At 43.2% G+C, this 17204-nt stretch overlaps 1 protein-coding gene and 1 non-coding gene across 5 annotated transcripts in view; one reads left to right on the forward strand and one right to left on the reverse strand.

Annotated features, from left to right (window-relative positions):
* The window catches only part of LOC119736302 (glycerol kinase-like), a 34263-nt gene extending 17196 nt beyond the window's left edge, over window positions 1-17067 (reverse strand). For 3 of the 4 annotated variants that reach the window (XM_038210344.1, XM_038210342.1, XM_038210343.1), the window contains exons 1-12: window positions 16632-17067; window positions 14712-14785; window positions 13710-13894; window positions 13244-13323; window positions 11104-11241; window positions 9745-9854; window positions 6311-6413; window positions 4503-4570; window positions 3376-3499; window positions 1693-1771; window positions 981-1077; window positions 304-388 (exon numbers count right to left, since the gene is read on the reverse strand). In XM_038210344.1, coding sequence (XP_038066272.1) covers window positions 304-388; window positions 981-1077; window positions 1693-1771; window positions 3376-3499; window positions 4503-4570; window positions 6311-6413; window positions 9745-9854; window positions 11104-11241; window positions 13244-13323; window positions 13710-13894; window positions 14712-14785; window positions 16632-16706 — 1218 coding nt within the window. In that variant the 5' untranslated portion in view covers window positions 16707-17067. The remainder of the gene's footprint in view (window positions 1-303; window positions 389-980; window positions 1078-1692; window positions 1772-3375; window positions 3500-4502; window positions 4571-6310; window positions 6414-9744; window positions 9855-11103; window positions 11242-13243; window positions 13324-13709; window positions 13895-14711; window positions 14786-16631) is intronic. The other variant, XM_038210345.1, reaches the window with a different exon arrangement.
* On the forward strand, window positions 3084-3156 carry Trnas-aga. The gene has a single exon. It is a non-coding gene; the product is annotated as a tRNA-Ser (tRNA).
* Window positions 17068-17204: the final 137 nt, after the last annotated feature.

The following is a 17204-nucleotide window of genomic DNA, read 5'->3' on the forward strand; positions in this document are numbered from 1 at the left end:
TAGTGGGGGAGTGTGTAGCCTAGTGGTTAGGATTCGTGACTCATGATCAGAGGGTCCGGGGTTCGAATCCAGCCGCTGGCCATATATTGTGTCCTTGGGCAAGGCACTTCACCCCCACTTGCCCCTCTCCACCCAGGAGTATAAATGGGTACCGGCATTAGCTGGGGAGTAATCCTGCGATGGACTGGCATCCCATTCAGGGGGAGTAGAAATATTCTCAGTCGTTTCATGCCAAGGAAACCGGAGATAAACACCGGCCTGATGAGCCACATTGGCTCGAGACAGACTTTACTTTTTTACTACCTCTTTAGTTTGGAAGCAGACGGCCTCAAGCACAGCCCTGGCAATGTGGGCCTTGGTGCTGTACTGGGTCAAGCCACAGATGATTCTGAAAGAAAGATTGGTGAAAAAAAAGAAACCCAGTAAAATCGCGTCAACGCAAAGCTTGTGAAATATTGTACATGATATACAAATGGACGATTATTGTGCAAAATCTTAGACACACAAAACTTTACTAACAAAATTCTGTAAGGTTGTCTAAAGCCAGCCTCAGGTCGACCTGCGATTTGTTTGCGCCGTGATGGAACCATCAGCATCAAGCAGAGAAATAATGCTCCGGTCACAAAACTGAGAAACTGATTCTCTTTAAACAAGTGGCTTCCCGACGCAAAATAATTGCAACCATGCTCCAGGCATGCAACTTGGAATCAACAAAAACGAGGAAATACCAAATTTTACAGGACTTTGTACAGTGCTTTTTAATTTTAAATGGCAAAAGTCTGAAGTGAAAAACGAGCAAATCAGCTGATCCGAGGAAAAGTTGCATGCCTGATGCTCATGTCACCCACGACACAACGATCCATGACGCAGATTGATCCAGGTGAGAAGTCAGTCGCCGACTGATCTGTGTCGTCGCAAGGTTGACCTAAGGGCGGCTTAAGGGGCATGGGTAACTCGCAAAGGGGATTTGCTGAACATACCCTCTGGCATCGGTTTGCCAGTATGGTGCGTAGAGGCCCGAGAAAGCCGGGACGAAATAGACACCTCCGCAGTTGTCCACACTAGCAGCAAGGGGTTCTACAGGAAAACAGAGCAGTTTAATCCAGTGCAAACGATTTGTAAGTTATTGAATTCTCAATACGGACATTTCACAAATTCAGTGCGCCGTCAAGAGGTTACCACGGAGAGTCCGCCGGGACAGTAAGTGAGATAGGGGAGTCAGGTTGGCGCAGTAATTCTTTTCTTGCCTTCCACCGCTATGGCCTGGGTTCGATTCCTGTCTGGGCCACAAGTGGATTGGGTTTTCAGTCCCTACTTCCGTTGGTCCCCTCCCCCCCAAACTATTCTTCTAGGGTTTTTCTCCCGCCTTTAAGACGGTAACTTCTTCACGGTCTTCGCACAAGGGGTTTCTTCAGGCTCGCGAGCCACAGTGCCTAGGATGCTTTTGAGGAATCCTTGGTTTCATTACATGAAGAGGTGCTTCTGAAAACGTGCTTTCAAAGGGAAAATCGAATGCCCCATAATGTAGGTTACACAAGAAAGAGGATAGGGGGCCTTGCACTGTGGGTTCCATCTGAGCAAATGGCTTAAATACAAATGTTCAAAACATTTTTTTTTAAATCATGTTAAAACTGGTCAGACTAATAAAATGGTGCCACCTGTTTGGGGGAAAAAGTCAAGGAAACTGCTCACCGATATCTTTGGCTTCTTTGATGATTCCAAGATTGTCTCTCAGCCATCGGACTGCTGCCCCGCTGATGGCCACAGAACCCTGGCAGATTGCAAGAAAATCAGGGTATGATTTTATGGAGCCGATTGACCCTAACTCCTTTGAACACTTTTATAAGTGTCCTGAATCTGCCAAAATCCACCAGTTTTGTCATGCAAAAAAATGTTGGTGTCCTGAGTCTATCAGAATCCGCTAGTGAGTCCACACATTCTTGTTCCGTAATTGTGGGGACTTACACTCGTCTGTGCAAGGTATTTGTGGGGACCGAAAATGCTATGGGGACAGCAGAAAGTCCCCATTACTCGGTCCTAATTTGCCTAACAAAAAAAACTTCCCCATAACGCGGTGTATGCCTACCCACACAAACCCACCAGTGTAGTACATATACCTCATACACACCAAACATATGGTCAAGGAGTTAAACTGTTGAGATCCTGAATCCATCAAAGTCCCCCATCTGCTCAATATGGAAGTATCCTGAATCCATCAAAATCCTGCAGTACCGCTAGGCTTACTGTCCTGAATCCAGCAAAATCCCCCAACTTTTTTCAACATGGAGGTATCCTTAATCCGCCGAAATCCTCCCAAACCAGGCTGTGGATTTTGATGGATTCAGGTACGTTACGGTTAATAGAAAATGTTGCTTGGCAAATTTTTGTGCTAAGCAAAACTCAGCGGAGGACCAGCCACAAGCAATATACATTGTATGATAATTTAGCTGGTCACCTGTTTTTGCTGAGCAAGTATTTCCTGTGCTGAGCAGCCATGACATTGTCAGCAAGTCACTGCAAACCACCGTTTGTCGCTCGCTCCGCAATAGACTGATTGCATTCGGCAGCCATTGGAGGTGCATTTTATGTTAATACATTAACAATGAATACGCAAGAGGTCTACTAATGTGCATAATACATAAAAGTACACACACGATAAAGGACACTTGGACTATATACTGAAACACGCAATGTCATAAACAAGTGACAAATTAATAAGATGGAATTTTTTTGCGTCGGGGTGATATAAATCAAATCAGGTTTTGCCCTTCACCGACATTTAAACACTGTATACTCAGTGTGTTACCTCCCGAGTGAAAGTTGGAAAAAATCACTCGGTTACGACTCAAACCCATGACCTCCTGCTTTCTAGTGCAGATGTCTTACCACTCGACCACCGAGCTAATGGGATTGGTTGGATGGTTCGAATCTGATGTACATAGCAGCAGGTACCGCATAAACTATTAATATGATGGAATTTGTTTGTGTCGGGGTGATATATAGATGGCTGCTGCATGCAATCAGTCTTATTGCGGTACCCGCTGCTATGTACATCAGATTCGAACCAGCCAACCAATCCCGTTAGCTCGGTGGTCGAGTGGTAAGACATCTGCTCTAGAAAGCAGGAGGTCGTGGGTTCAAGTCCCAACCGAGTGATTTTTTCCAACTTTCACTCGGGAGGTAACACACTGAGTATACAGCGTTTAAACGTCGGTGAAGGGCAAAACCTAATTTGAAGTGACAAGTTAGTGAAAAATATGTAACCAGCCAAAATCACTTTTGATTTGTACAACTTGTGAACGATTCTTTGGCAGTTGAATAAAATGAAGCCCGTGCTCTACCTTGTGGGGCTACTTTTAATTTTGTTTGTTTTACCTCCAATGCATAGACTACAGGAGCCTCCTTGCCTAGTTTGTAGGCAACGGTTGTCAGTAGTCCGTGCTTGGATAGCACAGGTTCCTCACCGGTGTTGTACAGTAGAAAGCAGCCAGTGCCATACCTTGAAGGAAAGTGAAAATGATAAAAGGGTGGAGTCATTCACAAGTCCTCAAAAGTCCATCACAGGTCCTCACATCCTCATAAGTTGTTACAAGCTAGTCCTCACTAGTCTTAACAAGTCTTTATAAATCTTCACAAGCCCAAGTCTTCACAAGTCCTCAGAAGTCTTTGCAATTCGTCACGAGTCTTCAGAAGTCATCACAAGTCCATCACATCCTTACAAGTTCTCACAAGTCCTCACAAGTCTGTGCAAGTCTTTACAAATCTCCACAAGCCCATCATAAGTCCTCACACATCTTTGCTATTCATCACAAGTCCTCACAAGTCTTCGGAAGTCATCATAAGTCCATCACAAGTCCTCACATATCCTAACATATCCTATCACATCCTTACAAGTTCTCACAAGTCCTCACAAGTCCTCACAAGTCTGTGCAAGTCTTTACAAATCTTCACAAGCCCAACCATAAGTCCTCACACATCTTTGCTATTCATCACAAGTCCTCACAAGTCTTCGGAAGTCATCATAAGTCCATCACAAGTCCTCACATATCCTAACAAGTCCATCACAAATATTTGCAAGTCCTTACAAGTCCTATCAAGTCCATCACAAGTCCTCAAGTCTTCAGAAGTCCTCACAAGTCCTCACATATCCTAACAAGTCCATCACAAGTATTTGCAAGTCCTTACAAGTCCTAACAAGTCCATCACGAGTCCTCAAATGTCTTCAGAAGCCCTCACAAGTCCTCACATGTCCTAACAAGTCCATCACAAGTCTTTGCAAGTCCTTACAAGTCCTAACAAGTCCATCACAAGTCCTCAATAAACCATCCAGTCTCAAGTCAAGTCTTAAGCTATTCACATGAATAGCCAACGGCATTCATTTGTCATTGTTCATCTCTTGATGCTTATGACTGGACTTGTGATTTACATGTGTGACCGGACTTGTGATGAATTTGTGATCAATCACAAGTACTTGGACGACTACAAAGATGTTGTGTACTTACGTGTTCTTGGCCATGCCCTTTTTCAGGCAGGTCTGCCCAACCAAAGCCCCTTGCTGATCACCAAGAATCTAAAAGAGGGAAAAGGTCCACAATTTTCACAATTCCTGCATTTCTCTTCGGGTGAAGTTCCTTGTAAAGAATTGACCTACCTACCTACCTTGGTCAATCTTCCGATCCAACCAAGGAAACGAAGTCTCTCCAGGTGTCTCTTTCAAGCATCACTGTATGTCCGATGTTGATTTCAGCCCAGTGTCTCTTTGAAGAAGATCAATGAATGTGGTGGTCTGCCTCCCTGGGTTCAACGTCCAATTATTGCGGCGTTCAACTTAAATAGTAGTTCTGCTTCCGGTTTCTCTACCTACCCTATTCTGATAGCCTCTACCCTAACTTTTTTATTGGAGAAAAGAGAAAAAACACCTAAAACCATCACTTTATACCTTTTACCACTGACTACACGCAGACACCTCCATATGATCGTACACACAAAAAATGGCAAATAATCGGAAGCAAAACTATTTTTTTGGCCTAATGTGCCACAGTGCAAGGGTTCAAACCCTGATTGGGCACTTGGTGCTTGTCTTCTTGTCGTGAGCAAGACACTGTCGACCGTAAACTTGAATAAAATGGACTCTCTTCGGCAACCTCTTGGTGTGGCGCTGTATTGGGAATCACACTGCATTGCGAATCACGCATGTTAATGCTCTCCACCCAGGAGTATTTATGGGTATAAATAAATAAATGGTTGCACTTAAAGGGAAAATACAACATTTGCAAACATCAAAAAAAAACTACCAAATCATTTTGAAATACCTTGTTGGACTGTTAGTGAATGACAGTGTAAAGCATCCTGTAAAATCATGGCACCTGGTATACTGTCATTTTCAAGAAAAGTGGTATTTTTGTATCAATTTCCAATGCTGATTGGCCGATCAGCGTTGGAAACAACTGGCTTTTTTTCAAATACTGGCCCAAATTGACCATCGCACTTGTTTGCAATCGATTACAAACCTATGAACGGGTACGAGCCAGCTAGACTGGTTCCCTGACCTTACAATTACCCAATGTATGTAAACTGCTCTGTTTCTTCTTGTATTGAGTCAGGGAACCAGACTACAGGAAAATGATTGTTTTTCTTGTTTCCATAGCATTTTCGAACCCAAAACCTCAAAAAAGTCAGTGTAACTATATTTGCTGTATATTTCTAACCCCCGAATTCCATCCATTTCTGAAAATTACAGCAAAAGCAAATGATGTATATTCCCTTTAACCCTCCGACGCAGAAACTAGCCCTTTTGGGGACCCAATTTGGTTAATTACCTTAATTAAAAAAAAAATTTCAAACCAATTCTGGTGATCTTCCATCTAATCCTAGCCAGAGACACCCACTACGGATATATGCAGTCACCTTTAGTGTGTGACCCCTGGTCAGGCATATCTGAGCCTGACAACCTGGGCTAAGGACCGACGCAATTTCTGCCCATCCGGGGACCCACCATATACACGCGCACAAAACAACTCCGACGCAATTTCTGCCCACCCGGGGACCCACCATATACACGAGCACAAACAAGGTCACTTGCGGGTAGACAGTGCACGGCTTGACCACAGACTATGTATACAATACACCTCCTTAGTCCACAGACATGGCAAGATTGTGTTCATGTGGATACAGTGTTGTGTAGCCTCAAACCGTGGCGGTAAATATTTGGGTCCCCGGGGAACCCCTTACTGTAAGTGTGTTAGTAAATGGGCTTTCTGCGTCGGAGGGTTAATGATGGTCTGAGGGAATTACACGCAGCTTAACTTACCCCAGATATCGGCACTCCCTTCAGCACACCCTCGCTCATGTGCCCGTAAACCTCGGCAGAGCTGCGAATCTCTGGAAGAACAGATTTTGGAATGTCGAAAAAGCTGGACAGGAAAATAAAAAGTGAGGAGGAAGTTTCAATTTCAGACAATGTAGAAGATCTACTTTCTATATTCCAGGTTTCGTCTATGAAACACATCAACAAGAAAATATTTCAAAGACAGTACACATGACAAAAACTGCTACACTCAACCAAAAAAGGGAAGTCCCCCCTTCCAATACTTTTTTGTCTAATTCAAAAACTACTGGGCACATCTTGCTAAAATAGCGACTAATCAGTACAGACATTCCTTAGCAATCCAGCCATACTCTTTATTTGGTCCAAAACAGTGATAATGTGTATGAATTTATGCAATTTATGACAAATGGTACCGAAAACAGTAGGACTTTTGTATACGTGTAGTTTGTGGTTGGCACTCACTTTGCACGTACACAAAAGTGCATCTTTTTTTCGGTACCATTTGTCATAAATTGCATAAATTTGTACACATTATCACTGTTTTGGACCAAATAAAGAGTATGGCTGGATTGCTAAGGAATTTCTGCACTGATCAGTCGTAATTTGAGCAAGATGTACGCAGTAGTTTTTGAGTTAGACGAAAAAGTATTAAGGGGGACTTTCTTTTTTGGTTGAGTGTAGTTCCAGACCCACACTAAAAACACATCTGAAATACACAACAGAAAGTGCAGGGGTTTTGTTCATGCGTAACATGCTCAATGGACCGATCCAGTAAGTACCGCCCCATGGTGTTCTGACCAATCACAGCCGTGCACTAAAGTCCGACATGCGTGCACGCGCGTATGATGCCCGCGGAAGGAAAATGCAGAGTGGCATTGGGGAGGAGCACGTGTTAATTTGCCCACGTGCGCACTGGGCGGAGCTTACTGGATCGGTCCATTACAATCCAATTCCTATTCATACCCATGCCAAGACTCATCAAGCAAATACTCTACACACTCAAGTCTCCTACAGTAATGACACGAATGGACCTTTCAGACTATCCAAAATCTGTGTGTTGGGTCCAACACGGAGATTTCAGGAAGCCCTTCCACACTAGCAAGAATCCAACACGTCTGCTACACAGGTCTGGCACTCCACATGGGTAACATCCAGCCCTGGTCAGGAGCAGGGCATTTCACACTATCCAAAATCTGCATGTTGGGTCCAACACGCAGACTTCAGGAAGCCCTTCCACACTAGCAAGAATCCAACACATCTGCTACACAGGTCTGGCACTCCACACGGGTAACATCCAGCCCTGGTCAGGAGCAGGGCATTTCACACTATCCAAAATCTGCATGTTGGGTCCAACACGGAGATTTCAGGAAGCCCTTCCACACTAGCAAGAATCCAACACGTCTGCTACACAGGTCTGGCACTCCACATGGGTAACATTCAACCCTGGTCAGGACCAGGGCCTTTCACACTATCCAAAATCTGCGTGTTGGGTCCAACACGCAGATTTCAGGAAGCCCTTCCACACTAGCAAGAATCCAACATGTCTGCAACACAGGTCTGGCACTCCACACAGGTAACATCCAACCCTGGTCAGGACCAGGGCATTTCACACAATCCAAAATCTGCATGTTGGGTCCAACACGGAGATTTCAGGAAGCCCTTCCACACTAGCAAGAATCCAACATGTCTGCTACACAGGTCTGGCACTCCACACAGGTAACATCCAACCCTGGTCAGGACCAGGGCCTTTCACACTATCCAAAATCTGCATGTTGGGTCCAACACGCAGATTTCAGGAAGCCCTTCCACACTAGCAAGAATCCAACACGTCTGCTACACAGGTCTGGCACTCCACACAGGTAACATCCAACCCTGGTCAGGACCAGGGCCTTTCACACTATCCAAAATCTGCGTGTTGGGTCCAACACGCAGATTTCAGGAAGCCCTTCCACACTAGCAAGAATCCAACACGTCTGCTACACGGGTCTGGCACTCCACACAGGTAACATCCAGCCCTGGTCAGGACCAGGGCCTTTCACACTATCCAAAATCTGCATGTTGGGTCCAACACGCAGATTTCAGGAAGCCCTTCCACACTAGCAAGAATCCAACAGGTCTGGCACTCCACACGGGTAACATCCAACCCTGGTCAGGACCAGGGCCTTTGACACAATCCAAAATCTGCGTGTTGGGTCCAACACGCAGATTTCAGGAAGCCCTTCTACACTAGCAAGAATCCAACACGTCTGCAACACGGGTCTGGCACTCCACACAGGTAACATCCAACCCTGGTCAGGATCAGGATTGAGAGGCTTTACCTAGGTAGAAAATCCAAAATCTACAGCCGACCTATGTATGCACCGATGTGTAAGTCTGAACGAAACGCCTTGCCTATCCGTGTTTGATTGGACCCGGTTCCGGGTACTGTGGACCCTTGTTGATTTCAACACGTGTATGCAAGATATGATAGTGTTAAAAGGCCTCAAAAGTATCCTATGATAATATCCAACGATTTGCTTTTTTCCTGAATCTACCGAAACAACTTTTTTTTCCGGTGAACTCAGCTCTGGCAAGCGCCCACGTGGAAGACCCAAAAGACGTTTGATGGACCTCCTCAAACTGAACCTGCACCGCTGTGGAATTCCCACTGACACCTGGGGGGACAGAGCAGCTAACCGCTCCACCTGGGGCTCCACCATCACACGTGGAGCTCAGCTTTTCGAGACCTCACGCCTACAGCAGGAGGACGAGAAAGGACGCAGAAGGAAGGAACGGGCGTCTCAGCCTTACTCAACCCTGCAGTTCTCCTGCTCAACCTGCGGACGACCAATACGGTCTCGGCTGAGACTATATAGCCACGAGACCAGTCATCAACAGCGAGGGAGACACCAGCAAAAGTGACAACTCTTCGAATAGAGGATCGCCTGACGACATTCACATTACTACAGAAATCTTAGAAATAAACTAAACTTAACCCTAACCCACCTCACTCCTCCAAAATCCTCCTGGCGGTTTTGGAGGATTCTAGAGGATTGAGGATGAATGGTGATTGAATCAAATGAGGATTCTGGAGGATTGAGGATGAATGGTGATTGTATGAAGCACATGAGGATTTTGGAGGGTTGAGGATGAATGGTGAATGAAGCACCAGAGGATTTTGGAGGATTGAGGATGAATGCATTTTGAGGCAGGACTGTCTGATGATTTTGAAGGATTTGGCGTTGGTTATCCTTCATTTAAACACGAGTGCAAAGTTTTGGGATGAGGAGGATTTTGGAGGATTGAGGATGAATGCATTTTGAGGCAGGACTGTCTGACAATTTTGAAAAATTTAGGCGGAGTTGAAAAGCAAACAAGGGCCTAGGGGGTTAGGGTTAATAATACAGGCAGATTATATCTGGCTACATGACACAGACCTGCACAGTTTGTCATCCCACTTTAGTGTGTTGATGTTCATGAGCATGGTACGACTAGCGTTGGTCACGTCTGTGATGTGCAGACCGCCATCCTTACCACCTGTGAAATTCTGACCAGGAAAAAACACACAAAAAAAGACTCCACTTTAGTTCTGGACTGAAAATCTGGCAAAATTTGAAAAAGAACCTTTAAACATTGACACCTTGAAACAATAACTGTGGGATTACTCAAAAAATGTATGTATTTATCTGATCAGTTTCGTGCAAACGTATTTAGAAATACATAATTCTGCGAGGAGAAATTCCCAACTATTTTTTCCCAACTATTCTTATTTTTTTAAATAGGGATCTGGCAATCTCCCTTTAGCACTTGAAAAAGACGATGCAAACGGTCTCAAAATGAAAAATTTACTTGTCGGGATTTCGTTTGTTTTTAAATACAAGGCAAAAAAAAAAAAAGTTCTGGTTCTGGTTACCCTACCTACCCTATTTTGACAGCCCCTACCCAAATTTTGTAGCGGGAAAAATAAGGATAAAAACAAAACAAAAACATCAACTACTACCTTTTACCATTTACTGCACGTAGACACCTCCATATGATCGAACACACACAAAAAATTGCCCCCCCCCCCAAAAAAAAAACAATTCCCTACCTACAATGTACCTAACCTTTTTTTAAATGCCATGTTATCAGAAGCAGAACTATTTTTTTTTTTGCCTAATTACAGCTACCTTGTATTCAAAAGTCATGCACAGAAACTGTTCAAGGGAACATCATTTGCTTTTGCTGTAATTTTCAGAAATGGATGGAATTGGGGGGTTGGAAATATATAGCAAATATAGTTACACTGACTTTTTTGAGGTTTTGGGTTCGAAAATGCTATAAAGACCAAGAAAAACAATCATTTTCCTGTAGTCTGGTTCCCTGACTTCATTTAAGAAGAAACAGAGCAGTTTACATATATTGGGGAATTGTAAGGTCAGGGAACCAGTCTAGCTGGCTTGTACCCGTTCATAGGTGTGTAATCGATTGCAAACAAGTGCGGTGGTCAACTGGGGCCAGTATTTGAAAAAAAGCCAGTTTTTTCCAACGCTGATCAGCCGATCAGCGTTGGAAATTGATACAAAAATACCACTTTTCTTGAAAATGACAGTATACCAGGTGCCATGATTTTACAGGATGCTTTACACTGTCATTCACTAACAGTCCAGCAAGGTATTTCAAAATCATTTTGTAGTTTTATTTTTTGATGTTTACAAATGTTGTATTTTCCCTTTAAAGTAGTTCGCAATTCATGGTTCTTGAATCTGAAGGAAACAAAATCTACTTTGGATTTGAATGGAAAGCCCAAGTCTTACCCACATCAGCCAAGAGTCAATGGTCCCAAAGCAACACCTATTCTCCTCCACAGCCGCTCGTACGTCCGCAGAGTTGTCAAGAATCCAACGCAGCTTCACAGCACTGAAGTATGTGGAGAGTGGCAGCCCACACAGCGGCTGGAAAAGAGACCACATGCCATGTTCAATGCCCTTATCAATGCAATACATACATGATAATTAATTTGCTTAATTTTTTTGTAGTTGCTGTTTCTACCATCCAGTCATATAATCACAAGGTAAATCACAAGCCCCATCACCAGTAACAGGGAATGAACAATAACAAAGGAATGCCTTTGTCAAAGCTCATTTGAATAGCTTATGACTCAACCTCATTCCCATGGTGTCGAGCAGTACGCTCCCACCACTGGAGTGCCATGACACTGGACTGTCATCATGGCCTAGCGGTTAAGAGCACCGGACTCATGCTCTGGGTTTTCAGAGGCACAGTGGCGTGGGTTCGAGCCCGGACACTTGTGCCCTTGAGCAAGGCACTTAACCATTATTGCTTCGTCCTTCGGATGGGACGTAAAGCCGGAGGTCCCGTGTGTTGTATAAGGCCTAACACACGTAAAAGAACCCAGTAACACTTATCGCTAATGGAAAGGGTTTGCCACGGCCTCCTAGTTATACTGTTTCTGGCCTCCTAGTTATACTCCCTTGTGGAAGTCCTTAGGAGAAGAACCAACTAAGTACCAAGTACTACCTGCTCTCTCACCCTGGTATTGGATCATTTGCACATTCAAAAATATTGCACATGTATGCAAATTAGGAATAGTCTGGTGCCTGGCTATGCTTTAATAAAATCAAGCCAGAAACAGGCAAAGCCTCCAATCTTACTTAATTTAATAAAATCAACGTATGTTTTTGTGTGTGGTGTCTAGGGTAAAAACCCTACTTTTTTTTTTTAAGTTAAGGTGTTAACTTATCCTGCCAATATGCAGTGTCACATGACATTATTATTTTATAAGCAAAATTCAAAAGGGGGCGTTGCTTTGGAGGTGGAGTGGATGTAACCATTCACAGCGAACGTTCAAATACGCAACACATGTTGGAAATCAAATCACCAAGGACACGATTAAAATCCATTACTGCTGTATCCAATCAGGATACAAGAAGAAAGCCTCCCACCCAGGGGTTACTATTGGAAATAAGGTTGAAATCAAAGTAAGTAATCCCCGGGGACGAGGTTGCTTAAGGTTTGAATTATGATGGAATGGAATGGAATGACTGGTGATTGTCTTGTGCAGAACGCACTGCATCACTGCCATATCATATCACAATGCGAGAATCGAGTGTATTTTTCAGTACTCTTCACAAGGAACTACATGTATCGCCCATTTCAATATTTGCAATCATAATATTGGCTCTTATCTCAAGTAAACAAGGATATCAGCACTAGGCTCACAAAAGCCTGTTGACATAAGGTGCCCTACAAGGACGGAATGTGCTTGAACTAGCTGTGGGACAACTGGCATTTGGCCATAGTTTGAGAGAAACAGTAAAAATGCATTCAGTATGGAAAATAATTGAAATTTGTCAGGAAACAAAGAACACTTGAATGAAGAAAGTCGTTGTCTTTTGGTTAAAGAGGAATCAATCAACATTTACATTGTAATGTAAAGCAACATTACATTTTGTGAATCTTTTTTCTTTAAATGGCTATGCATGTATTGTATTGTAGAACGCCATGGTCCAGTGGTTACGGTGTTTGACTCATGTACGAAGGTACATGGGTTCGAACCGTACCAGGAACATGGTGTTTGTGCCCTTGGGCAAGACACTTAACTACAATTGCCTCTCTCCACCCGGGAGTATAAATGGGTACCTGTGAGGGTTGAGGACCGATTGAGCGCTGATATCGGCTGCCGCGTGGTCCCATGGCCTGATGAACGGGGTACTAATTATAATAATTGTAAAGCGCTTTGAGATTGTTGATACGATGGAAAGCGCTATGTAAGCACAATTATTAGTTATTATTGTGAGACACTGTCAAGGATGTGTACAAAATCATTTCAGAAGTGGGTGCACAGGCCGAGCAGAATTTGGGGTGGGGAGGATGGGGAGGGGACTTGTAGGGATGGGGGAGGGGTGATGGGGTTCTTGGGGTTCCACTGCCTACCTGCAGATGGTCTTTGTTTTGGCCGGGGGTCTTGTCGACCAGTTTCTGCACCGTGGTCCCAGTGCGAGTGTCAAGCCAGACTGATGGTTAAGAAAAGGAAAAAGAAATGTCACCTTTTATCAAAATGTAAACATTAAGAAAAATACATCTACATGTATGATACTGCTCTAAGGCGGTCTCAATTTGTTAGTTTCATCAACAGGAAGAGGAACATCCCGTCATCTGGTGCAAAAAGAATATTAACCTAACCACCCTGAATCCTTTAAAATCCTCTTTGCCAAAGTGGAGGAATTGGGAAGATTGAGGTTACATATGGCAAAAGTGAGTTACTGATTTCGTAGGATGAACTTTGTCAAGGTAGAAATTCTGCACTCCTACTTCGGGCACAGAATGGTAAACGTAAGTGCAGAATGCAGTACATGTACATGTAGCTGGCTAAGCAATGACTTTTGCCCCTGGGTCTTACTTATAGCTGGATGCAGCGGTTGGCCGGTGACCCGATCCCAGACTACCGTCGTCTCCCTCTGATTGGCTATTCCAATGGCCTTGATGTTGGCCGGGTCGATGCTCATGTTGCGTAGATTCTCCACGACGCGATTGAAACATTCGTAGCACGTGGCCAAGATCTCGTTGGGATCTTCCTCTACCCATCTGAGGAGGGAAATTGAAAGTTGGGTTCCCTGATGCTGTTCATCAACTTTTTTTATTTTTTTTTATTAACCCTAACGTACCTGAATCCATCAAAATCCACACCCCTGTTTGGGAGGATTTCGGTGGAATCAGGATACCTCCATATTGAAAAAAGTTGGGGGTTTGTCTTGCAGTTCTGCAGGATTTTGATGGATTCCGGATACCTCCATATTGAGCAGTTGGGGGACTGTGATGGATTCAGGATCTCGACAGATTTACTCCCGGCTGACTGGTGGATTCTGATGGACTCACTGGCCACCAACCTTTTGTTTACATTGCAAAATGGATTTTGGCGGATTCAGGATACTTTCTGGTAAAAAATACCCAAGGGGTTAGGGTTAATACATTTTCAACTTGTATGTTTTATTCCAACCAAAAGACCTCATTTTCAATGTCACCCTCTGAAAAAAGAGGTTTTGTGTTTGGCACAAACAGATCGGCTTTACTAGCAGACTGGCACCTGGTCCACACATACATAATGTATACTGACTGTTGATCAGGAACCACCCTTTCCTGCGAGAACAGAATCATTGTCTGGCAGCCAATAATTCGAAATTGTAAAGTTATACATTTTGTAATTCAATAACTAAAACTAAAAACCAATTTGTTTTTGGTTGATGACACATTCAAACATATTGGTCGAAATCTCATTCAAAGGTGACTTACTTTTGTATTGCTAGAAATAGCAATGTAGATTAAAGGAATCTATTTTTCAGGATGTAACACGAACATAGTTACAGAAATGGACTGATGACAGCTTTCTCAATATATTTCTTACCCTTCTTTAGGAAATGTCTGTTTAACTTCAACCTGATGGTAACTGAGCAGCTCTGAAGTCTTACTGGCAAATACCTGCAGTGGTATGAAATATTATCACTGTGTATTATAAAGTCGATTTCACTTGCACGTTCATCATTTTGATCCTGGCTTCTACACATGTACATATCCAAGTTAGGCTAGGTAAAAATAAAGGACCAGTTTCTTGTCCTGCCCACTCCCGTATTTCCACCCGCCTCCTTTTATCTTTAAAGGGAATATACAACATTTGCAAACATCGAAAAATACAACTACCAAGTTTTAACAAAATACCTCACTAGGATGTTGGTAAATGACAGTCTAAAGCACCCTGTAAACTTATGGCACCTGGTGTGAAGTCATTTTCAAGAAAATGGTATTTTTGTATAAATTTCCAACAGTGGTCGGCCGACCTAACTATTTTTCAACTGCTGCTCCAAATTCACCATTTTTTCACTCCAAATTTTGTTTGCTATTGGTTACATGTTCATGAACGGGTGCAGGCCAGCTAGACTGGTTCCCTTACCTTACAATTTTTCAGCATCTATAAATTGATCAATTTTATCTTTAGTGGAGTCATGGAACCGAGACTACTCCACCATTTGTGTATTTCTTGGTTTTTTCCAGCATTTTCGAACACAAAACATCAAACATGTCAGTGTAACAATGTTTGATCTGTTATAGTAACCTCTCAAATAGTTCATTTCTGAAAATTACAGCAAAAGCCAATGATGTATATTCCCTTTAAATTCATACATTTGCAATATAATTTTGCAAATTTTGTCACTAAATTGTCTTTTTATTGTTTCCAACAAAATTGTAGCCATGATGTGAACAAAATCGAGACGGCTCCTTTGGAGACAATTTCGAATTAGCAAAAGAGTCCAGAAAATTGAGGAATCCATCCACCATCTTGGAAAATCCATCATTTTGGAACAAAAACGGGGGGAAACTCCCGCTCCTTTAATTTTTACAAATAACCGGACGAGAAACTACATAGGCCCTATCCGTTTAACTCGGCCTACTGAAGTTATGCATTTGTAAAATAGCAATAGCATCAGATTATATTTAACCTCACCTTGCCAACAATTCCCACTCTACTCCTGGAGCGGAGCCTCATAGACAACTTAAAAATCGACAGAATCCACCAATGTTTGTTTGGTGCACGTAACGTGAGTATGTCATGAAGTATAGTGCGGAGTTTCGGGGCAAACTGTGCAGCAGTTCTGTGGGAAATGGCTTGGTTGTGATGGATGTTTTTGTACTTAGTTGGTGTTTTGTGGAGGCAAAAAATTGTGCGGGGTAAGTTGTCTATGACTGAGGCTCTGCTCTGCGGGGCATCATAGTTCTAGGAGTATTCCCACTCCACATGCTCCATAATCCCCCAACCCCTTCCCAATTCAACCAAAAAAAAATTGACAAAACTTCCAAAATGAAAAAGAAATTGACAAAACAAGACAAAACAAAACATCAATTTGAATTTGAAGACTCAAAATAAATGGTGGTTGTGTTGAACTTGAAAATACACTATCACCTGACTATTAATATTAATAGTCAGTGACAGAACGGAATGATTCCCATATCTGGCCATCACTTGTCATCCTGTCCATAAACCACTTAACCTGCAGGCTAGTATGAGACTGGTGTGAAATTTGCAAGTGTTTTCTCAGTAAATACTTCCTTATTTTCCCTGCCATTTTTGACTTTTTAGAACATATTGCCGATAGGTCACTGAAGGGACAAATTTGTGATGGCCAGATATGCAAATCTTTCCATAATATTCACAATCATAATAAGAGTATTACGTTATAAACAAGGACTTATATAGGCCTAATAATGTTTGTTTCACAAATCACTACAAAATGAGACAAGCCGGCAATAAAGTATTTCACTTTTTGCTTACCAGAAACCTTGTGCTGCTTGTTCCTTGATCAATCGCGCCAACCAGGGGTCCAAAATCAGTCTCTTTCTCCGCCATAGTATTGTTATTTACTAATGTTTGATAAATAACTAGCCAAAAACTGTCCCACAGATATGCCTAGGCTTCTACAAACTTGCAAGTTGCAGTTGCAGCGCTAGCTCCGGTGCGCCAAGTACCAATGGAAATGGCCCGTCAAGCAGGCCTGCCGTCAAGCGCTTGCATGTGCCTGAAATGGATTGATGCCAGGTCGCAGATTGTCACACCCTTAAAACTGTTTCGTGTTGGACCGGGCCCCCAGTTGACCCCGGATTTTGTTTGTTTTTCGAGGGGATAAACACGATCTTAACGAGGACCTCCCACCATCTGTAAACATAACCATACCACCCTGTGCTGTGTGCGCGTGTCCAGATTTACGAGTCTGCGACCCTGCTCTCAAGCGTGAGAAACAGAGCGTGGGGATTCAATTAGGGACTTCTAGGTGCAAGACATACACCTGCCTGCGAAAGCGCCCTCTGTCGATTAAATATGGTGATTAAATAAGGTGTTTTGCGCTAT

Source organism: Patiria miniata, unplaced genomic scaffold (assembly GCF_015706575.1).
Source record: "Patiria miniata isolate m_02_andy unplaced genomic scaffold, ASM1570657v1 HiC_scaffold_29, whole genome shotgun sequence".
NCBI lineage: Eukaryota > Metazoa > Echinodermata > Asteroidea > Valvatida > Asterinidae > Patiria > Patiria miniata.